A 24,597-nucleotide genomic window follows, 5' to 3' on the forward strand; every position below is an offset into this window, starting at 1 on the left:
CTGTAAACATTTGTTCCCTTGCTCCTTGGGGATCAGCTGTCATTCCCATCACCACACACTGTGTTATTCTCATTAGGTGCAAACATGTAAAATCTCTTCTCAAAAAGTTGAATTCAAGACTGAAAACAATAACTTTCCTTTGATGCATGTGTCTTTGAAGGCTCGTGACACATTTTCAGGCTGCAGCACAGGTGTTCACTCGAAAGTAAGAAAGCAGGCTGAACGTGTGCCACATGTACGAACAGTCTTGATGTCTACTCATTGTTTACTTGCTGTATGGACTTAAAATACTGAAATATACGGTCCCTGGCAATGAAATACTCCTTTAAGTGAACCAGAGAGGCCAAACTGGCTCTGCGGTAGCCAAGCTTTTCTCCTCTCCCAACAAAGAGCTCCACCGGACCGAAAGCGTCACACTGTGGTTTGTGTCAAAGTCTGAACACTCATGGTGATTTTAACTTGCAGGGACGCACGCAGAATCTTTCTGGGTGATAAGAAACTAGAATCAGGGCCTCAAATGAGGAATTCCTCGAGAAATTCAAAAAAAGATGTACTCGCACCTCTTTCATCATAAGATCCCTAATAGGCTCTTTCATCTTTCACCCATTACTCCAGATAATAGCCTCCTTTAAGCCTTTGCTGCCCATGTACCTTTGGTGAGACTGATGTCAGCTCCACCCCAGACCCGCTCTGACTGGCACCTCGGGTGTTTCCACGGTGGGCGGGTCCAGGGCTCGTTGGCTTTAGGACCCAGTGGCTCCTTCCAGCGAGGCAGGCAGCGGCTCCGGCTCGCAGACTGAAGCAGACAAAGGCGAAGGGAGAGACGGCGTGCCGCTATCCTGCAGCAGCGACTCACACGTTCACGCACGCTCCCCCGCGCACACACTCCCTTCACTCCGCAAGCAGCGACGCAGGTGAGTCCGCTACTGGGCGGGATTGTGCGCGCACTTTCCCGGCGAAACGGGAGGAAAAGCAGCCCGGGGTGGCTGTGATTTTTTTGGAGTGGGCAAGTTGGGATGACATTGTGGGTGTTTTCTGTGCGGAGGGAATTGTTTTAGGTTTTCAGATGTGCGTTTTGGAGCAGGTGGATTGCGAGTAGGTGTGCGCCCACCCAGACTCCCCCCCACCCCTCTACCACCACCTTTTTTTTCCTAAAGAAAAACTTGAATTTTCTGCTGCTGCTCTTCTGCCATGTGGCCACTCTCATCCATCATAAATGAGAAGTGCGATATCATGAAACTTTTCCTCCTTTTGCGGCTGCGATTGGGGAAAAAAGGGTGTTTTGAGGTAGAGGCTGTACGTGGATCGGCTTGGATGGGGATGGCTGAAGGAGTCACGCTGCGGTGCTGGTTTGTCAGGAGTGTGTAGTCACCGGGGTGTTGTGTGGGAGGCTCAAGCAGGAGCACAGAACCAGCCATAAATATCCATGATGCTGCGCTGCTTTCAATGCGCGCAGGAGGCTTTGATTAGGGAGCGCATGCATGTTGCTGTGGTGGTGATTTTCATTCAGCTGCTGATAAATGCTTGAGGTGTTTGATGGTCATTAAAAAAGAGGCAGTGATGCTGCAGAGCTTGATGTCATGTAGTTTAACACTGAGATTAGAGATCAGTGTACCACCATTGCCTCCATTGAGAAGGTGGACTTTGTGGACTCTTGCTGGAGAGCGAGCCGGCTGCTCCTCCAGCCAGCAGCAGCAGCAGCAGTGATGGGTGATGGTGATGTCACTCTGAAGGCAGGCGCCCTGTTTGAGACAATGGACTGTCCTAGTTGATGCTTCCACTGGGGAAGGGTCACCGTTAGCTCTGCCCATTAGTGCGGCAGATGGGCTCGAAACCTGGCCTTTGTCAGCTGAGGAGCACCCATTCCACAGAGGGCCCACCCCTATCAGTGTGCCTGTCATAAAGCCCCAGTCAGCAGCACGGCCAGGGGTTAGCAGGGGATTGGCGGGCCCAGCCACATGGGTGGGTGGGTGGCGGCAGCAGCATGTTTCCTTCTATTCTATTTAATCGCCTCTGTTTGTCAGCGTGGTCCTCTGCTGTACTTATATGCATCATATAGGACACTAAACCACGGAGGACAATGAAGGATTACACAATGCTAAAGACTCTGAACAAATGAGCATTATTAGACATTGTTTAATTCGCTGGCTTACATGCAAGGAATGAAAAGGGTGATAGAGGTGCCAGAGGTTTCAGTTTTTTACTTTTCATGTGTTAAATATCCATTAGAAGCAGAACTGTGTGATATGTTTGAGGTCAGTATGGCTCTGGCTGCTACTAACGATGATTTTCCTTCACAATGAAGAGAGAGTCCAAGGTGAAATCTGCAAATGTGTTGTGTTGTCTGACCAGCAGTCCAGAAATCGGAAACAATTGCATTGATATAAAACAGAGAAAGGCAATGAATCCTCACACCGGAGAAGCTAAAACCAGAGAATGGTTGACGTTTTTGCAGGAACACCAGCTAAGACGATGAATTTATAACCAGAATAGTTGCTGATTCATCGCCTGTCATTTCAGTTCTGTTCAAAGCAGTGGACCCTGTCCTGCTGTTGTGCAGGCGTCAGACAAAACTCTTCAGACGTGTGAAACAAGAAGTTAGAGTAGATTCACATTATTACTCATTACACACATTATTAGAAGGACTTCTCGCTGAGGGTTTGGTTGAAAATAGCCACAAAATGGTGCAAAATTGGAAGAATTCAGTGACAGAAGGTGGCAAACGGCAGTGTCAGGTCTTCAACATCATCGATGAGGAACAAGTGACTTAAGCATCCTAAAAAAACATGCAGCATGTGTGTTGTTAACGAGCCAATCAGAGATGTGATGTGTTCAAAGACCGGTGACCTCATAGTCAATATTGTCAGGTCCTGTCAACTAATTATGACCTATAAGGGAAATACGGAGGACATTGTGTTAAAGTGGACAACAAAACTCTCAGGGCAAGACGATTAAACAGGCTTTTAAAGAACAGTATAATGAAACTGAGATGATGTCACACATAACTTTCTCTTTTATGGAGGTGCTTTTATCAGTGCGCATCAGTGTTGAGTTTTAAAGGTACGGTTCATGTGTTTTTGAAGCTTTTGACCACTGAGTTGTGGCCATCAGGTGGCAGGTTAAGAAGAGGACAGTCTCTAAATAGACAAGCTGCCGGCCTTCGGCCAGTCTGTCCGCTAGCATAAGTGGTTTATTGTTTATTGGCCGAACAGATGCGTCGTTTGCATAATTTCCAAGAAGCAGGAAGGACTGGATCTCCTGAGAAATTCAAATCCCCACTATTTTGGAAAAAGAAGGGAGGGGGAAAAAACCACTGAAGAGTATAACATGACAACTTTGACATCTGATCTTGTACACATACAAACAGATACAAAGTGCAATACTCGGATCCAGGATGCTGTTCTTGAATACTCTTGAATACTATTTTGGGAATACTTTTATAAATATTTCAGTTTTAATTTTGCCCGTATGTCCCAACCCTAGTATGGGTCGTCTTGCTATGGTTTTGTCCCACTGATGCCTCGCTTTTCATTACACCCAATGACAGCATATTAGCAGCCAGACATATGAGCAGAAGAAATAGACAATTTGATTTCAGATGTCTGCACCAACAATCAGCAGGTTACCGAATGTTCCATCAAAGCATTATTTTCGACCTGTAACACTGAACTGTGTTACCTGGTCCTAGACACTGAATCATTTGGGCAAGTGAGACAGCTGCTCTCAGGTGTGTGTGGGTGGAATAAAGAAGACGAGATGGAGACGTATCATGTGCGGCTACATGCAGCAGTTTAGCCAAAGCAGATGAGCCGCTGGACTGTAATGTTACTCCAAGCAAAATATATCACCTTAACACATGAATTGTACATTTCGTTCCTCGGCAGTGTGGGTGTAGGCCATTTATGGACGAATCCTGGCTCAACGTGTTGAACATGCAACAATCAATCTACCTTTTAACACTTAGTTTTCATACAGTTTAATAAATTATCACCTTACAGTGTTTTTGTAATATTCTATTTGTTTATCATTAAATCTTTGCTAGTGAAAAACCCAATTAACGCATGCTATTTAGTCACTCTGGTAGCCTTAATCTCATCCCTGTGTATAATCCTATTTTTCCATGCCTAAATCTACATCATTAGAATCCCTGACTCTCTGATCATTAAAACATGGCATTCAAAGGAATCATCTAATTGTTAAGAACTTGCTGCTGCCTGGTGCCACAGGGTACGATGTCGAAAGGTGGAAGGGTCGTCTGTGATTTTCATTTTAATAACTGAAGGATTGAGGCACCAAAAGATTCAGCACAATAGCAGTTCAAGGACTAAAACCCTGCACTGAAGGTGATCTGGCTGTTTTTTTTTTTTTTTTTTATGGATCATACAGCTGATGCTCTTTGAAGTGGTCGGGATGTGTCACTGTTTGAGACAAGGCTATCAGTCACTGCTGTCATAAGGACACACTTGGCTGCAGCCTTACAGCCAGTATTTAGAACCAGCCCTTTAAAAATGGTCAGTGGTTTCATTTGTAGTCCTCCTGTATGCAGATGAAACCATTACCAGCATTGCAGATTTGTAGAATTCAGTTCCTAATGGCCAAATCACAGAAGGGAGATGTCTCCGCTGCTTCTAAAATGAAATTAAAGGAAAACTCATGGTGCAGTGCAGAGTTTAGCTCATCTAGTGTGAAGTCAGCCTGTTACTGGTGAAAATGATCCTAATATGCTAAAGATGAATATGGGTAATCAGGCCTAGTATGTTTGTTAATTGGCTTTTAAAAACGCTTGTATTGTCCATGTTTTTGCAACAAGCCAAAATAGATAGTGCCATTGCAGTATTTTACTTTGTGACACATCACATACATTGTTTTGCTTCTGTTCCTAGACTCTCCGGAGCTGGTCACCACCACCGCACATCCGCCACAACCATCACAACTTTCAGTCATCATGGAGCTAGACTTTGGACATTTTGACGAGCGAGACAAGGCATCCCGTACCCCGCGGGGCGGGCGCATGAATGGACTTCCCAGCCCCACCCACAGCGCCCACTGCAGCTTCTACCGCACTCGCACTCTGCAGGCCCTCACCAATGAGAAGAAAGCCAAAAAGGTGCGCTTCTATCGCAACGGAGACCGCTACTTCAAGGGCATCGTGTACGCCGTGGCCAACGATCGATTTCGCACCTTTGACTCGCTCTTGGCCGACCTCACACGCTCGCTTTCTGACCACATCAACTTGCCGCAGGGCGTCCGCTTCATCTTCACCATTGATGGAATGCGCAAGATCGCAACCTTGGACGAGCTAGAGGAAGGTAAGCATGTTTAGTCGGACGCACCAGGCACTTCCTCGTTTGGTAGAGCTGCTGTGTTGAGACCAAACTGAGACATTACAGGCCACCATGTTAAAGATGATCTGCACTTTCAAATCAGTTTCTCTGCTGAGCATAACATTTACAGTTCTGAGATTAGAGGTCTTATCTTTTTGGTTCAGAGTCCTGTAATCTCGTCATATGATGTGTCATTTTGTAATCTGAGGGGTCGCTTTGGACCAATGACATGGTCCACTTCTCTCAGCTGTTTGCACAAAGTACATTTTGTCTCAAATGAAATGAATGTGAGGAAATGTACAAGAGAAGCTTTTAAAAACAGAGAATCAGCCACATTCACAAAACAACACAACCTATTACTCATATTCAAAACTATTTCATGGTTCTGCTTTCAAAAATTTCTTGAAGCTGCTCATAAAACTGAAAGCAGTTCTTCATTTTTGGTCTTAAAGGGACTCAGTGGTCTCAGATTTTGGGTGTTCGGCTGTAGACTCACAGGGGTTCATACTGAGCTGTAAAGTCAGCTCTCTGCAGCTCAGCAGGATAAATGGATCATTAACTGATGACATTAGCATCTAATTATTAAAAGAAACCTCCAGTCACAAGTGAGAGTTTTTAGTCTCAGCCGTCTCCATCAGCGTCCATAGTAACAGCAGCTGGAAATCCCAATTAAAGCAACAACTTTTATGTATTTTCGAGTGAAAAGACAGAATTTTTCTGATTCAGCAGTCGAGGTATTTTCCATAATGACATATTTTGTGCTCTTACTGATCAGTTTGTGGTTGTGTTTGGTACATGGGGATGTTATAAATGGTAGACAGCTTCGCGAGCAGCTGCCATCATGGTGTAGTCTATATTTTTAGCATCAGAAGGCTGATCAGAACTGATTAATGTGCTCACAGATTCATGTCATACAAGTCTGCAAAGATGATTTGGAATCTTTGTCGGTAAGTGAATGAAGTACCAGACAAGATGATCCTAGCATTGGCCTGCCAGGGGAAAGCCATATTATAGTGAAGCCTTTGGCCAAATGCAGCAACACAAAGCTTTTGTTCAGTAAGTGAGTGAGATGGCATGAAGGTACAGTAAAGGATTAAAAAGTTATATAACATTGATGCTGAAGTTGTTCTTTGAATTATATTTGCTGAATACTCTTCTAGCTGGCAACTCCTCAGCCATTTTCCATCAGCAACCGTCAATGGGATGTCTCTCAAGAATCATTCCAAGACCCAGTTACATGACCCAACTCTCTGGCCCACATGCCGACAAACATTACTTTATGAGATTCTTCTAAAGAAGTGGGACGAGGTGGACGCGGGGGTGACGTCGGGGCAAAGCTAGAAGATAAAACTGCAGCTTAATTTGTTCAGAAGGAGATGATCATCTCTGCTCCTTGAGCTGCTTAGGAGAGATGTCGGCGTGTGCTGTTCTGCATATGTGTGTGTGTGGTGACTGCAGTAAAGAAGGGGCAGCAGAGTAAGCGCTGTGGGTGGTGGGGGGCATTTCATTGTGCTTCCTCTTGCGGGATATAATTAATTGCTCAATCTCCTCTGCACTGTGTAATCCTGTTTTGTGCCTTTGTCTTTGCTGTAATTTCTCCACATTTGGCCTAATTGTTGCCTTCTGGATTCCCCTTTTGTCAGAATTTCGCTTTCTCTCCATCTCTCTCCCCCTGCTGCACCTCGCCTTTACTTTAACTCCTCTCCCTGTCCTGCCAAGAACAGCACAATCTGCTGTAAAGACTGGAGCTTGATAATGACGAAGAAAATGGAGGATTATTTAGCGAATCGGTGGAAAGATGAGCCAATTTAGGAAAAGTGCATTCCCAATGAGGCTGTAGAATATTTTAACTCCCTGAATTATTTATCTTGAAAAATGGTAAAATAGTGCTGAGTCCCTATATGACTAAAGTCCTTCTTTAATGTCCAACAATGAAGTCAGTCAGTCTTACAACAGGCTTCCTCTGGATGGATGGTTGTTATAATGAAAGTCTAACCAAGCCAACGGATGCACGCTTTAAAATCAAAACACAATGAATCTTTAATAAGTGAAGATGTGTCTCTGCTGTATTGCTGTAGCTGTCAGTGTGAGCTGTAGAGCAGGTATTGTTGGACTGATCTGTGCTGTGGTCTCATGGGAGAACCTTGTAGCTTAAACTAAAACACAAAGACATGAGATTGCAAGCTACAGCACAGATAATAAAAAAGCCTAACAGACATTAGCACGAAACTTTGCTTTTTTTTCTTCCTCAAAGGGTTTTTTTAGATTACTTTAAGCCGTCAGTATTTTCTTTAAATCACAAAAAGAGCAGACGTTCCCATTTATTGGCATCTGTCCAATCAGATACTGTAGTTTTGGTGTTTAGTTATCCATTCCTGACACTCCAGGCGTTGCCTTAATATGATGGGGGATGAAGGGCATTTGGTTTGTGGGGATCCAAGGATCAAAAATAACATTTGGAAAAACTCAATAGCAACGTGTCTCTCTAGAAACAGTGTGGTTACTCAAAGCCTGCCTGTTTTTATTCTCAAAACGTCTGCAACAAAACTGACACCATCTGCAGTGTGTGCTATTTACTTCAACAAAGTACTTCTAGTTGTTACGTTACATCGGTGTGAGATGAAATCCAAGATGATGATAATTTGAGTTCCTGCAGGTTCAGATGTTTCTGAATGGACGCCTCTGGGACTCTCAGGTGTCAGAGTTGAGCCGAGTGTGTTGCAACACACTAACCCAATTTTTCTGTGCCGCCAACAGGGGAGAGCTATGTTTGTGCATCAGAAAACTTCTACAAGAAGGTTGACTACACGAAGAACGTCAACCCCAACTGGTCCGTGAATGTAAAGGCCTCAGCGAGCCAGAAGAACATGCAGTCCTTAGCCGCCAAGGCCGCCAGCGAGCCCAGAGAGAGCAAGGACTTTGTTCGACCCAAGCTAGTGACGGTGATGCGCAGCGGCGTGAAGCCACGCAAGGCCGTGCGCGTCCTGCTCAATAAGAAAACAGCACACTCCTTCGAGCAGGTGCTCACCGACATCACAGAGGCCATCAAACTTGAAAGTGGGGTCGTCAAGAGGATCTACACACTTGACGGCAAGCAGGTACGTCTCGCTTTTAACCATTACATCATTCTGTCAGGTGCTGCTGCAAACCAGGGTTCATTAGGTCACGATGTGCTCATGAAAGAGCTTCTGAGATCCAAACAAGCTGCTAATGGCCTATTCTGTCTGCATTTGTTTAATGGATAGGGCCTCTGTTCTAGGGGGAATAAAGCATGCACAGTACAGTATGTAAGCAAAGCTACACAATAGGGAAATTTGTGGTCAGGATTGAGGACAGTTCATCATTCATACATCCACCCGCACCCAGGCAGGTATCAGGATCAAAGGGAAGCAGGAAACGAAATTATTTGCGCGGAAATGCAAAAAAAAGACAAAAATGACATTGTCCGCCCTCAGTCAGGAATGACACGGAAGGTCCATGAGAACGTCGACATCCATGAGAACAGCCTGTGTACACAATGACCTGCATTGTCCACAGTCTTTATTGTGACTTTGAGTCTGAGGCAACATACTCTCCTGTCTTGTGGTTCAGGTCATTAGTATCCTGTCCACCTGGCTTTTGTTGTGAAGTTTGTAGGCCGTTGTTGTATCTGAGTTGATCAGTCATTGAAAAGCTGGGAAGTCCGGGGAAGTTCTGTATCCCACCCATTATGGTAGCGCACAAAGAGCCCAGCCCTGTATTGTTGTGTTTGATCATTTTGTCTCCGTTGTTGCTCTGCCTAGGATGGTGCACGCTGGTATTTTAGTAAAATAGTGAGAATACTGATCTAGAAAAACCTTTATGTTAACATGTGAAAGTAGCTCAAGCCGATGAAGACACTGAAGCTTGTAAACTTAGTCTACTCAGAATCCGTAATGTTAATGTTACTTAACGTCTCTTCTCTTCATCTCTTTAGTCCTACAAACAGTCACGCTGGCACATGTGGGTTGTCGGCACGAGTCCCCATTTTGAGACAGTGCTTTAGTTGCACGTTGAGGCAGAAAAACGCAGACAGCTCCTGTGTCGAGCAACAGACGCCACAGAATACAGAGCAAAGTGTCTTTAGTAACCTTGACTGTTCTCTGGTGTTCGGTTAAGAGACCCTTCGGCTGTTGAAGCCAAACAGAATTCAGGCCACTGCAATCCCACGAGGAAGAAAAAGCATGCATAGAAAACGTTTGGTTTCTACTGGATGGCTGCGGGCAGGAAAGTTTAATGCACTGTCAAAAAAAATAAAATAAATCAAGATTAAGGTAATTGTCAGCAAACACTACACATTGACTGTAACATTTAAGATGAGAAAGATGCACATCACATTCTGTATTTCACTGGAAATACTGAAGCATACTTTGGAATACATACTGACTGAGTAGTGTTACCACTAATTTGGTTACCTGCTAAGTTTGATCAGCAGAATATATTTTCATTTCAGAGATTTCTTCCCAATGTAGGTGGTAAATGGCGCCAGTCAGACTCCAGCTTCTTGCCTTCATACAGTGCTTTCATGTGCTTTGCTTTTAAGACAATTAAGAGCAGATTGTGAGAGAGTGCATTAGATACTTGATGTGGCAACAGTTCAATACTACTATTGAAATGAAGTAAATAAATTTCTTGTATAGGCAAGTATCTCCAATAAGATTAGCGGAATACTTCCGTCATAGATGAGATACGTCGACTGGCAATGGGACTCTGTGATTTCAGCTGCAACAAAAGCCCAAGAATGGCAAAAGCTGGTCACAACATGCTTTAATTTTGCCTAAAAGTCTCTCCCTGGGGGAAGACTATTGTTTTCTCAACACACTGGCTAAAAGGACACAATGTTTTATTCATGTTCATGCTTTATTGGAGCAGTGTTCAGGGACAGGAGTGGCCACCATGCGGGGTCACCCACCTGGAAAACTCTGTTAGCTGGACCATCTACCTTTATATCAAGATGTGTGCCACTTTATGAAGTAGTGGATAAAATGTGAGTGAGTGGTGCGGTCCAGCTGTAAAGGTTGGATATGGATAGAGGTGCAGGGTCAAAAATTGGTCCTAAATCTTTTTCTGTGCAGGAGGGAGTGACCCTCTGACTACAAAAACCTTCTCCAGCATCATAAAATGCATCTTGCAGATAAACACAGCTACTGATCTTACCTCTTGATCATTTCAAAGAAACCCACACCTGTCACACCTGTAACTGACTCCGTAGATCAAATACCTGTGCTTTTCCACGCTATTGTGAATCACAGTTAATTAACAGAGGCGGGGATGTGGAGCAAGCGTGAAAGCACGCGTGGATATGAGCGCGGACATCTGTTCCTCCGTCCTCTCTTTGATATGGTTAAATGTTTGCTAATTCTCCTCCGGGGACTTTTCTCCTGTATCGTTATTCAGTACAGATGGACGGGGGATCGTGCCCTGCTGAGCTCCTTTAGGTGTATTTCTTCAGCGCTTTCTTGTCCTCTGGATGAATAAGGTCCGAATCACATGCGGCTTGGAGGAGGGGAGCTGAAATGATAGATGGGGGAGTTTGATTTTAATGCTCTCTCCCAGGGGTGCAGTCTGGCTGCCCCAGGTCTTGTGCTGGTTTTCCTACAGCAGCACTCGCTAAGATGTTTGGATGTTGTAATCGCCTTATGGAATATGATTTTTTTCACAATTCATTGCTTTTATCTGTGAACTGTTGTTAGGCTTGAATTTTGCCATGCATTGGTTTTGATATGTTCCCACAGAATGAATTAAATAGCCGCCATATGGTGGCTGTCCCAATCTGAGCAAATCCTCTTGTCATCACTGTATATAGAGATCGATTATTTCTCAATTAGTGTCCGTGGATCGCTGATTGATCGTGCCGGGGACTCCCGCTTTCAGTGCGATGCACAGAATAGGGAGAAATGCTGCACACGTTATTGCGGCGTCTTTGTGTGCAGAGGCACACTGCAGCTGCTCTGTGGTGGAGGTGATATGGTAGAAGCAATATTGATGCAGTGCCCGCCCCTCCCTGACTCTGCGCCGATCCTCCTCTTCCCATTCCATTGCGATAGCTGCTGGGACCGGTTGCTAGGAGACCACATCCAAGGCACAAAGAGAGCCCAGCTGGTGTGGACTGGTCTGTCAGATACCACATCCTGTAGTGGGTGTGAGAGTTTACTATCAATGCAATCCTTTGGTTTAAAAAATCACATGTCATGTTTCTTTTTTTTTTTTCTTCTTTTTTTTACCTGTATACCTTCCATAATTGGGTGTGAAGCATGATGGACTGGACCGTGTGCATATGTAGCTTTAAAGGGTCCGTTCTGAGATGAAAGGTGCTTCAGGTTGTGTTTTTGTGGCGTTTTTCAAATGCCTACTTTTCATTTTCTTCTTTGCCTCAGTGCTGTGTCGACTCTAAAGACAGCCTGCCCTCCTCTCTTTGTCAGTGTTGTGAACAAAATCACTCCCATTTTCCCCTCAAATGCTGGTGCTTTTCACTTCAATCGGGAAGGGTGGGGCCAGTGGATTCAGGACCCATTTTCCATTCTTGGAGCAAATTAGGATCGTTTTATTTTCGCTGATGGGTAATAATTATTCCCTGTGCCTAAAAAAAAAAAAGAAAAAAAAAAGACTTGATTTGCCCTTACTGCTTCTAAAGGCTACATTAAACCGGAGAGAATTTATTTAATTGCTGGCAGCCATTTTGTATTCATTGCATTTTGATTGATGTGTCTGCATCAGAGAATAGTTCTGATTTGCATCCGCTGCTTGTTTATCTGAATAGCATTTTGGGAAGGTTTGCGTCTAATAGATGCCAAATCCAAATGTCATTTTGTGAAATATGTTACATTGTGTTGCTGTGTGATTTCTCCTCCTGAGTTATCTTGACCAGGCTGCAGCATCGCAGAGGAGTCTTTGACGGATCTGAGTGGCCATTATTCTCGCCCGGTTTAGTATCTGATGTTTTTGGCAAGTCCTTTTCTTAAATTGAAGAAACGGAAGAAAAGAGATGGATGCTTCAGGCACAAGGTCACGTTGTTATTGCCAGAGAACAAAAGATTCCAGTTTGTTTTAAAAGTTAATAACTCACAGAGTGATTATTCACAGAATAGGATATGGATACAGGCATGGGTTCGGGGCTTCTTAACGACTAAAATACATCCAGTAATGGGGATGAAAAGCCTGCTTTTTCCTTGGTTATCAGTGCTCTCGCAGTCTGTCTGCTCTTTGCCATGCTGCAGAAGCAGTTGTCATGGCAATAAGCTCCGCCGTGATGGATTCAGTTTGTGACAATGGCTGTAATACGCTGAGTGTGCTCTTTACAATGGGTCTTACCTGCTCGCTCTCTGCTCCTCACACTTCAGCAGAGCTCACTGCAGCCACATTTCACACACACACACACACACACACACACACACACACACAGTGTTACACAGAGGCAGACAGCCAGGCTGACAGAGGGGCGTGGTCCCCATGATGAAGCATCTCGAGCAAGCATGGAAGCCTGAATCCCCTCACAGCCCCCTCCCCCCCCGTTCCTGCACAAGCGCCACATCATCAACAAGTGAGCATGACCTGGGGAGGGGAGGGGAGGGGAGGAAGCACAATTTAATAATGCTAAGGCCACATCAGTCAGCCAAATGGAAAGCCTGCTTCCTCAGGGTTGGGGAGGAGTGGGGTTAAAACAACATGCACCAGCTGCGCCCCATGACTGTGCAGATATCGCTGCCTAACTGGCTCATCTGGGCTCCAAATGCATCCGGGGCACCTACAGGAGCACACAGACAGACACCGTGCCAGTGCACAGAGGTCACAGACAGGTCAGAAAGGCAACTGGCTTTAACAGTAGCACAAATCACCGCAATGCTCAAATAATGGCTTTCCTTTTTTATTTTGATCTGCTGGATTTGACTTATGTGCCGTAATTATATCCATCAGCTGAGCTGTTCGCTACAAAAGCAAACAACCTGACATGACGTCCGAGCTCTGGCTGTCTTTTGTACTTCGTGCTGTGTGTGAAACCTTCAGCTGAGATAGACAAAATGGAGACACAGCGTGTATTTTGGAGGAATATTCCGCTCGGTGCAGAGGCAGTGATATTGATCAGGTCTGTGTGCCTACAGTGAAGAGATGGTGTGGGAGTTTCCCCATGGGTTGCAAAGCAAGGTCTTTATCTTTTATTTTTTTATGCCTCACTTTTCTCTCACACAGCACTGCGATCCTGAGACTAAACAATCTAATATTTAATGAACATGAATTTGTTAATTCTGAGATTTGTTTTGTCTATTTTGCCTTTTACCTTTCAGTTGAACACTCTGTCTTCAGCCTTACGCCATCCTCAGGATCATAGCCTCTGCTAGCATGAAGAAAACACAGGAACATAGAAAATGTGTTTTGAAAAGATTAAAACTGATCTGAGATTACTCCTCAACTGTATCTTTCAGAGCACAGCAGATAAGTGCAATTGGTTACATTTGAGTCTACTGACGGGCCACTTGCTGACGCATGGACGCCGGTGGTAAGCCCTCAATGTTTGTCAGATAAGTAATAATCAGATGAGCCACCCAGGTCGCCACACACTGTCCAAACATTATAATGCAATACAATGAATAGCTTTAGTTCTGCACAGAGATCAATCAGCGTGGCCCAACAGAGTCGGAGATGAGGCAGATAGTGGACCTGGAGAGTCATCAGACATTCATTCATTATTGCTGTGCTGCTGAAAGGAGGAGCTGAAGTCAAGACAAGCAGCTGCTTGTGGAAGACAAAGGATGCATGAGCTTTGTTTGGAGATGCTTCCTGCGGCTTCACACAAAACCTGAGGCACGGAGCTGCTGTTTGACCATTGTTGACCTGAGATATTTGATGTTGTTTTGCAGACCTGATTGTGTAATCGGTTGGCACTGGTTTGACAGTTATATCTGAAATGATTGCCCTCACAAACATAAGTATCATGAAACTTTTAGGCACTGCCCAGCCCAGATTATAGTTATTTTCAAACTGTGTCTGTTTTATAGAACAAATCCTGACATGAAAAACTGCTCATTGAGAGGATCTATAGAGACCTGAATTACACAGCGCTCAGTTTCTATATTTACCAGTAGACTGCCATGACCTACCTACCATTGGCCAGAGTCCGGCTAAAGGAACTCTGAATAATTCAGTTGGTGGAGTTGGTGGATCTCTGCATAGCTGCTGGTGGTGTTGGTGGTTTTCGGGGGGTCATGTGGTCCTGACAGCTGGTGAGGCAGAGATTAGGGATGGGCTTGGTGGGACAGAGGGTGGTGGGCACCTGGAGTCTGGAGGGAGCCAGTTTTTCAGAAAACCCCACCCACCTGCCTCCAATAAACACACTGATAGATATATAAACACTGAATTTGATGCATGCTTTGCATGTGCAATGAGTAAAAGTGATAGTAAAGCTTGACAGAGCTTATGGTCATCTTTAATTTGAATATCATATTGTCCTAGATTGCCTGGTGGATCTGGCTGACGACGTCAACTGACCTTTTCAAATGGAGAGCGGATGCTTCTTAACCTATATCCAAATGTTCCCAGGCTGGCCTGCCCTTTCCTCACTGCAGCCATGTTTCAAAGACACTCTGACATTTCACATCTGATGTGATCGCATGGAAAGCGGAGCGATTTTCCACAACACTTCTATCAACTGTCGACAGATGTCAGAGCAAAAACTCACTGAGGGTTACAGTAACTATTAACCCCTGACAGGCATCCCGTGTGGCAGCAAAAACAAGTGACAATGATGTGATGTTATTAATCAGGAGGCTGTGCACATGCAGGCCAGCTTTGGGTGATTTGTTGAGGTGTCTGTGGGACATTTGATAGACAGTGTACATGAATAATTTGTGGGCTTAATGATGCAAAGAGGACTGGTCAAAGATCTGCACTGTAACTGTATAGATGATGTGGATCTTGAGTGATCCCTGCAGGGAATAGGATTAGCGGGACTGCTTAGAAGGTTTTTGCTCAGGACTCTTTAGGAGCGTGGGTGCTTTTGAAACAAGGGGTTAAACCCAGGTTATCTGAGAGCATGCCATCTTTGCACTGTATCAACCTGCTTCTAGTACATTGATACATTGCAGTACAACCTTAGATAAGTGTAGTTTTTGGCCTCATCTAGCAATTGAAGTACAAACAATCTTGGTCGGAGATCAGTGCGTCTGGAAGTTGCAGGCAAAGCTCTTGGCCAGACAGGAATCTTTTTTTGCTGTGGAAGCCAGGAACCTGGAGACACCTAACCTCATTCACCATTTGGGATTTTTTTTATTCCCGATCATGTTTAAATGCATGCAACATTTTTGTTTTGAGGTATTTCTATTGAATCCCATCTTAGTTTGGTGCGTGGACAGATAAATAAGCTCTTGCTGCCTTTCAGAAACCTGCAGAGAGGACGGCGTCTTCGTTTCCAACAGATATTCTGTTAAGAGCGATTAAGGTAGCAGTCTGTTGGATAAACACTTTATCCCTTTAATCAGCTCTGTTCTTTAAGCTATTAAAACATGGACTAGCCTCTACCCTCCCGCCCCAAGCCAGCCCATTTCCATCTCCTCTCCTCCACCCGCTGGCCTTGGGGGAAAAAGAGCACTTTAATGCTTCCATCTTATGATTAACTGTCAGGTGCCCTTGTTGCCACACAACAGTTTAACCTAATGAAAGTAACATGTATCTAATCTCTTGATAATGAACACAGAAGAAAACCCAAATTTGCAGCCTGTGAATTAGCCCTGGCTGGAAAATCAATTAGAGTTTGATCCCTCGAGTCAAAATACCATCTCTGTATCTCTACAAGGATCTGCCAGGCCTGTATCCAGGGTATCTTGTGGGACGCAGAGAGGGTACAGCTGTTGGATGCCTCGCCAGCGAGTCACCACCGCACACTTTTAGCTTGTCTAGCAAGACAGAGAGTCAACATGGCAGCTGATGGGGTGGGGTGCTCCCAAATTATCTGCAGCTCATAGTTTGGATGTGTATCACAAAGGAAACCATGATGCATCTTGGCTATGCTGGCGAACGTCCCAACATGGGGTAATCTTTCAGGCCGTGGACCTCTCGGAGAGCCCAGCAAAGAGTCTTAAGTCATTGAGAGTTGTGTGCTTTTTAGAAAATTAGCACAAAATTAGCCCTTTGAATGAAGACAGAGTGAATCATCTGCGGTTCAGTCAGTTCGGACAATTTGATCCAGTAATGTAAGTGAGAAAGAACAAAATTTAAGTGGTGTTGAAAGGCAAACTAGAAACGAGGCTGAGATGCTTTGTAGGAAATCTCATCTGCACCAGGAAAAAAAAACAACGGGGAAGCAGAGCTTTTAGTTTGAATGGCTTTAATAGGCGTGCCTGAGCTGGTAACAGTGCCTGTATAATGGAGAGCAGAGGAGAAGGTGTGGCCCAGAGACATCTGTCCACTAAGGCCATATTGTGTCAACAGCTGCTATAGAGTGAAAAGACCCTGGGGAAGGAAGTGGAATCATTTAAACATTACGGCAAAGGTGTAACATTATACTCTCTGTTTGGGCTTTTTTGTGCCTTTGTGTGCATCTGTTTTGTTATGTGGTGTTTTGCACCTACTGAAGCTAAAGGCATGTTAACATGACAAGTCAGACACAAAGGCGGTCTACTACTACTTGAAGCTGACTAAATCCTTTGGCTGGCGCACAAGAAGACCTCACTTTTACTTTTATTCATGCACATAAGGCCGCATGTTTACCAGGTGCATCCTCTTTTTTTTCAAATGTAATCAACACTCCTCACTTCTGTTATCAAATCTGTGATCACATCAGCCGTGGCGCTTCCTCTGCACGACTATTAGCAGCGCTTCTTCATGCTGAAAATGCCTGCATAGAGGACGTTTTTTTAAATGCACTTTATTAAATTATGAATAGCAGCAACTCAGACATAATCAGATGAATATGAGCAGATAATCCTCTCTTGGCAATTGCATGGTCTTGGGTTGTGTAACTCTTTCAATAAGTGCAGAAAGGGCCTTGATTAGCATTTAAAACTGACATTTAAACCATGCTAGCTTGTGGCTGCAGGGATGGCACTGTCGATCCCGCAATCAGTCCACCACCCATCGCTTATAGTGAAATATCTCAGGAACTTTTGCACGGATTGTGTGGCACATACATCCATTTTCCTCTGAGGGAAATTTTAATAACTTTGTGATTCCTTAACTTACATCTAGCACCTTCACTGGGTCAAAATTTGTCCAATACTTAACTAGCCTCACTTGTACTTTGTGCTCATTGCTTATAAGCAAATGTTAGCATAATAACATGCAAAACTAAGACAGTGAATATGGTGAACATGCAAAACTTAGATGTTGAACATTATACTTGCTTAGCATCAAAATGTCAATGTGAGCATGTTAGCATGCTGATGTTAGCATTTAGCTCAAAGCGCTGCTGCAGTACAGCGTCACAGAGCCAGCAGCATGGCTGTAGACCCTTGGTCCTGCTATGACCCCAGCTGATATGGGATTATTCAGGGTCTCAGGTTTTCTGTCTTCTGGCCTCACAGGTTACCTGCCTTCAAGATTTCTTCGGTGATGATGACGTCTTCATTGCATGTGGACCAGAGAAATTTCGCTACGCCCAGGACGACTTCTCTCTGGACGATAACGGTGCGTGTGACGTAGCTGCTAGGCCTCTAGCTGCATATTTACTGTACATACAGCATATTATTTTATTTATTATTAGTTTATTATTTTTGCTTAGTGCAATATTACTGCAAAATTATGTAAAGTATGCAAGCTTTATAATAATCATACAGTCAGATCAATCTAAAGACAATAAAACATGTAAAAAGATGAATGACTTTGTGACACCTATAAATGTATCCATACACATTAAGGCACACTTGGCAGGCTCATGTCTGCGTTTTGATTTAGATTAATCAGTTAAACTGTATATGTGACAGCAGCTAGTGGAAAGCATCCAGTGGAATTTATGTTTTGCACTTTGTATTAGGAATTTGGCTCATGCCTTTACTGAGTCACCAAGCTGTACAGTGCAGCAAGTGAAATTTATATATTAATGTTATGGTTGTATGTACCAAATGACTGCAGTCACGGAGGGTGAGTTTTCCCAATATTCTGGACTATTACTGTATTACAGAGACTTCTTTACTCTGAAATCTCATCCCATCTGTCTAGTAAACACAATATTGTGAGATATACTGGGTGATTGCATATTTTAGAGAAGGGACTTAAAAAGAACGATTAAAGAAAGAAACTTGAACAAGCAGCAGTGCACTTGAGCACCTAAAATGGATTGTGTGTATATATAAAATGAAAATGTCCACATGTGAGTGAGAGCTCAGTAACTCCTGTGGTGTCAGTTAATATTATATGTTCCAGTAGGGACTCCTTAGATGTATTCTTATGCATTTTTTCTGTAACTGATGTTATATTCACATGCGAAGCTGCGTGCTCATTTATAGTGAGGAGAAAAATTATGTTTATGAGAGGGAGGCCATGAAAGAGAGGGAGTCGACGAGAGAAGTGTGTTATCTGCAGCTGGCAGCAGGGACAGCAAGAGGTAGGGAAGATGAGGAGCCATTAATCTGTCCGGTGACAGGTTTAGGCCAGCCGATCTGCTGGTGCTGATACTGCTGAGAAGTCGAGGAGAGAAAATGTAAAAACCAATCCTCTCACAGAGTCTCCCTGCTCCCCACAGACCTGAAAGCCCTATTTATAACAGCCCACTTCCACCTAATGTCTCCTCCTCCAGACATTCAGTATCTTTCTAAATGTCTTTTAATCTTAACGTAGCGCTGATGCAGGCCTGATTTGTCATTATGCTCCCTTCATTCCTTCTCCTCCCCTCAGTTCCTTGTCAAATCTCGCTCGGATGGAGATGCCGGTTCATTTGCAATGATCTGGGTCCTTTCCTTTCAGCGTGCTCCCCGCCTCTCCCCCGTGGAACCAAAGCTAAATTGTTTCATTCAGTTGAAAATGACCTTGGGGCAATACTAAATAAAATTGCTGAGAGTCTCGAGCATCCAGACATCAGTGAGTTAGCCTCAGCGGAATAGAGGAGGAGAGCCCCGTCTGTGACGCATGGCATGGACACTACGGCAGCCCACGGCTCACTCTGGATGATTTATGGTCAAATCCTGATGTTTTATAAGCCGGTTATCCCTACAAACATGATTAGAATAGATACCCTTGATGTGTTTTCAAGGAGTTCGAGTTATTTTTCTGCAGAAATCAGAAACACAAATGCCATGAAATGTTCCGTCTTTACTTTTGTCTGCACTGGAAATGAGCTTTGTGTGAATAACCAATATAGATTGAAATCCCTTGTGGTTATTTTCCAGTCTTTATGTTGAATACAAGACGTGCAGACAGAGAGGAGCACATGTGCACCAGCAGCTCTGCCTATGCAGCGACAGCATCAGTCGAGAGGGGAATTTTTGCAGATAGACTCGGGGGGCTATTTCGAGACCACTGAGTAGACTAGACAAGCTGCCAGTCTGAAGCACTGTCAAAGGCCTGGTGGCACACCTTGCAAACAATAGCACACGCACGTACGTCTGTATCCAGCAGTGTGTGAAGGTTAAGAGCGCGAAGACAGACGTGGTGCGATCCCAGGAGACGGAGGGAGGACAGATAGTATAATTAGCATCAAAAGTGGAAGAAGGGAGGGAGGGGGAGGAAGGAGAGAGCCTGACAGTACAAACAGAGGGGAAGATGCAGAGGGAGGGGTAGCAGTGTCTGGAGTCTGTCTACGCTGATTAATACAGTGACCCAGAATATACTGCATACATTTCTATATGATTTAACAAACACTCACTGCTCTATATGTCCATGAATTCACAAGCAATAAATATAACTAACAGACAGTAAGATGGCAATCAAACTTTTTACAGTTGGTGCCAGATATTATTCAATTTGGTTGGTATTCAGGTTTGATTTGCATTAATAATTGCACATGAAAGTGACGTCTAATGCCCTGCCAACCCTGCTGCTAGTTGTCTTGTTTCAGCAGTTTGACACAAACCAAAGTGCATCAATAAAATCCATTCTGGCTGAGACAGCTAGAATGGAGACAGCTGTCTAGCTTGACAGAAGAGACACAGCGACATTCTGCAGAGATCAAACCTTAATTTTATGTTTTTCTTTATTCTAGTTTATGTTCTTTCTCCTCATCATGTCCAAGCTTCTTACCATTGTTATCAGGCAATTTAAGCAATTTATTGTTTAGGAATTAGCGAAAACGAAGAAAATCATCTGTTTGCAAACTTAACAGATACAAAGACGATGCACTTTAGAAAAAATGAGGCCAACAACTAAGGAAAAAGGGCTGCGAGTGGTTTCAGATCAGATAAATTAATATAAGAACTGAAAGTGAACTTGCTGTCAGCTCAGGATCACAGCGGTTACCGCACTGGCTTATTAAAACTACACATGATGTTGTTAATTATGGCTGTGATCAGGCCTGAGCTCAGTTTACTGAAACATTTTTTATTTTTGCAGAAGCAAAAGATTTTAATCAGCAACATTTGCATCCAACTTTTCATTTACCTATTTTACATGATCAGGATAGAGTCAGTGTCTGAATCGTTATTTGAAATGTCAGTTCATCCAAATGATTGCAAATAACCCCAAACATGTGTTAACTTTTTCCAGTTTGTGATTAATAGAGCTGCGCTACCAAACCTTAATACATGAGCTCACTCGTTCAGTTTTGGGGGAAAAAAGTGATGATTTGTGACTTTATTTGTGCTTCTTTCCGCAGAATGCAGGGTGATGAAGGGACCCAAAGCTCAGCGTGGTCCAGCAAAGAGCCCAGGTCAGATCAAGCGCAGCAAGTCTCCTGCTGAGTCGAGTGAGCCCACTATTATCTCTCCTCCACTGTGTGATGCTTCCTGTTTAAAGTAGAGCACAAACTGACTTTACCTTGTTCTGTGAATCAAAACAAAGAGAGCTGATGGGGAATAAAACTAGGTCATTTCTGTTCCTGGAAATGGACTCGAATACAACGCGAGACTTAACAGCAGAGAGATGTAGCTGTAAAATGCTAAATCCCAATCAGATCTGGTGGTGCTGGTCTGTAGCTGACCTCGACCTTTGACCTGAGTCTGAAAGGAATGGTGAGCATAAATATGGATTTCTCTTTTAAGATCAATAGTGTACGATAAAAGATGAAAATACCATCAAGCTTGCTTTCAACAAGCACATTTCAGGGATGCTAATGAGAGGAAAACTGTGCTTTGTCTTTTCCTCTTTTTGTAACTATAATCTGCATTTTGGTGTCTGGAATTTGACAAAAGGTAGAGAAGGAGTTAAAATGCTGGTTCCTCTCTGTGTTGTCTGGTTGTGCTTCAAGAGCTGGAGTCAGACTGGTTTTACTGGGGGGTCCAAACGACACCATCTCCTTAATCTCACTCCAACACCTCATAAAAGCCCTCCATTACTAGAGAATGGGGACAGTAAAAAAATCCAGCCTTTGTTTGTTATACTAAATCTTAGTTAAGTATAATAAACCAGCCTTTGTTTTTATACTAATCCAGTGAGGTTTGGTATAATGTTACTCATGCAGATTCTTTAAAAGTCATGAATAAAACATGAAAAGTAAAGACTGTAAACAGCTTTCAGCTGTTTGTTTGACAATCAGGCATTTTAACAATTAATAATATCCAGGAGGCAGCAGAACATAATAGAGACACTGCTGCTGCTCATGCTTGAATCTTACGCTGGAGTACAGTGCTGTACCTCTTTGTTACAATGCAGCATATATATAGATTTTGTAAAACTGTATTAATTCTCCCACTGCTTACTGCAGTGTGGCACGATGGCACACCCACATACTGCAGAGGTTTAAAGCCTGTTAAAGTCTGAACAAGTGACAGTGCCTCCCCAACAGTGGAAAGACGGAGCAGGTGAGCCGTTAAATCCCCTGTAGGATAAATAAGGAGTTGACGCTCTCAGAGTTGGCAGTGTGTTAACAGCAGGTAGTCCACAGGTCATGTTTCACGCCACTTTATGGTGGTGGTGGTGGGGGTTCAGGTCTCCAGCCCTGTCTGTCCTTCAGCGGTCTTGAATATTTTATTGATCACTAATGGGGGATGCCTTGCCTTTAAGACAGCAGATGGTTGGCCAACACGCCGGGGAGGCTGTAAACTGTGGCGCATTAACCACCTCTATAACACCTGAGAGGTCAGCAGGGTGATCAGAGGAGAGGTATGTGACTAGACTGTGTTAACAGGGATTAGTATATGTAAATAATGATGAGTCTTCAGTCATTCAACAAGTATTTACCTTAGTCTTTAGAACTGAAAGATCTTTATTGGAGGGGTTGTGGATGCACAGGTGTGTATGTTCTCATGCTCCAGGCCTCTCGCTATGAGTCTGTGTGAGGTTAAAACAAATCTTTAGGCATCTTTCTTTTCCAACAGCTTAAGATATCAATTAAAAACTGAAAAGACAAGCACATAAAGCCAAATATATTCATCCATTTAGTTTCACTTTAAGCTTTTCCTGCCGTGAATTTGAAGGCTCACCGACATAGAACCTGCACAACATGACAGAAAGTGTAATTATTTTACTTAATATGGGGATCACAGATCCAGGGAGCTGCCACAGAATCTGTATACTTTTATATAATTGAAATTGTACCCAGCCAAAGCACTTCACCGTGCAGTTCTAATCAAACATGGAAAGCTACAAAGTGCTGTATTATGCCATCTGACTCTGGAGTGCTTCTCCTGCCTCCGATTGGCTCGTAGCTGAAATGGAGGCCTCTTATTGGGCCAAAGCTCAACAATAGGTCTGCATGTGCCTTCAACTGCAGGGTCGTGTTCTCCAACATGTTACATCAGGCTAAAATATATGTTGAATTTACAGAGCAGTTACCAGCACTCTCTCCAGCTTCTGGCATCTAAACAAACAGCTTGTGTTAAGGTGCACAGGGTTTAATGAGTTGAATGCATTGAAAAGCGTGTTTGGCTTTGGTCCTGGGACAGAAGCCCCCAATGAAACACATTTATCTTCAATTAAACGTGGCCACGCTGGGATGAGTTCTCTACAGAGGATGAATAAACCTCTCAAATGCAAAAAGGCCAAACCTTTGCTGCATGTAGAGAAAAGTTTGCTCCGCCTGTGCTACAGCTGAACTCTGTTCTGTATGTGTGGCAGAGCTGCTCATGTTTAGACGTCCTCATTCTAAGATTCCAGCATAATAAGACTCGCGATTTGTCATTTTAAGTGTTCAAACAGCTTGTTAAGTCTACATTTGTACGCCTGTTTATCTGGCTGAGTGGTTAAATGAAGCCAGTGGCATTAAGTTGGTTAACAATGAAGCTTTATCCGCGTTGTGTTTTCAACACTCGCTGGCGCAAATTTACACCGGCCATCTGGCTCATAGTCTCCAGAATTCTTTTCATCTCTTATAGACAAAAAACTCTTTTAGGGCACTTAACACACACGGCTACATCACATCGCGCCGCTCTTAGATATAAACACAATGTTCCACACAGAGGGAATCCTAGCAACGTGGTGGGACGCAGAGCGAGTGAATAAAATGTCATCGAACAAACGGAGAGCTTGTCAGCCACCTAAACCTGGACCGACGGCGTCCCTCTGCGCTGGAGCCAAATGAGGCCACGGTTCAGGAATGACTTTCCTCCACAGCCAAGGAAAGAGGTCCAGTCCTCTCTTGCTCACTTTCTAATCCACGCCGCTGTTAACCTCTTTTTCTCCCGTTTTCCCCTCTCCTCCCTCGTCCCTCCCTCTTTCCCCCTCCTCTCCCTTAGCCAACGGGACGGGCTCCAGCAGCCAGCTCTCCACCCCGATTTCCAAGCATTCCCCCACCTCCACCCCCAACAGCCCGGGCCTCAACAACAAGCAGAAGGTACCCGGGCCTGTCCTCCCTCTCCCGACCTGTCATCTTTTTGTCTCCAAATGCATCACTGTTTGCTGCTAACTCTGACTTTAACACCTCTGGTTTTGCCCCTCTGTGTCTGCAGGACCTCTACCTGCCCTTATCTCTGGATGATGACGATTCTCTCGGCGAATCGATGTAGACTCTCCTCCGGCAGCCTGCCTCCTTAATGGCCTGAAACACAGAAGTTTTGATACCTCTGCTGCTTTCCACCTTCACTCACAGTGCCACCTGTTGTGTAGGAGAACCACTCTTTGTCTCTTTTTAAGGCCTTAGCCACCAGGGCTATGACACCATTTGCTGCTTGAGAATAACACAAACTACAAACCTTTTTCTTTTTTTTTTTGAAAAAGATCAGTTTCGACCTTGTCGTAACAA

The 24,597-nt window shown here is 44.0% G+C and overlaps 1 protein-coding gene across 1 annotated transcript; it reads left to right on the forward strand.

Moving 5' to 3' along the window:
* Positions 1 to 810: 810 nt before the first annotated feature.
* On the forward strand, positions 811 to 24,597 carry LOC121617338 (neuronal migration protein doublecortin-like). The gene is made up of 7 exons (XM_041952488.1): positions 811 to 914; positions 4,884 to 5,309; positions 8,082 to 8,422; positions 17,855 to 17,957; positions 21,076 to 21,165; positions 24,092 to 24,189; positions 24,305 to 24,597. Exons 2-7 carry the CDS (start codon positions 4,946 to 4,948, stop codon positions 24,359 to 24,361), a joined length of 1,053 nt encoding a protein of 350 aa, XP_041808422.1. The 5' UTR covers positions 811 to 914; positions 4,884 to 4,945; the 3' UTR covers positions 24,362 to 24,597.

Source organism: Chelmon rostratus, chromosome 14, assembly GCF_017976325.1.
Source record: "Chelmon rostratus isolate fCheRos1 chromosome 14, fCheRos1.pri, whole genome shotgun sequence".
Taxonomy (NCBI): domain Eukaryota; kingdom Metazoa; phylum Chordata; class Actinopteri; order Chaetodontiformes; family Chaetodontidae; genus Chelmon; species Chelmon rostratus.

Coding starts and splice junctions, on each gene's coding strand:
- LOC121617338 (XM_041952488.1), top strand. CDS start 4,946: ATGGAGCTAGACTTTGGACATTTTGACGAGCGAGACAAGGCATCCCGT. Junction 5,310..8,081: donor CTTGGACGAGCTAGAGGAAG/GTAAGCATGTTT, acceptor TGCCGCCAACAG/GGGAGAGCTATGTTTGTGCA. Junction 21,166..24,091: donor CAAGTCTCCTGCTGAGTCGA/GTGAGCCCACTA, acceptor CCTCTCCCTTAG/CCAACGGGACGGGCTCCAGC.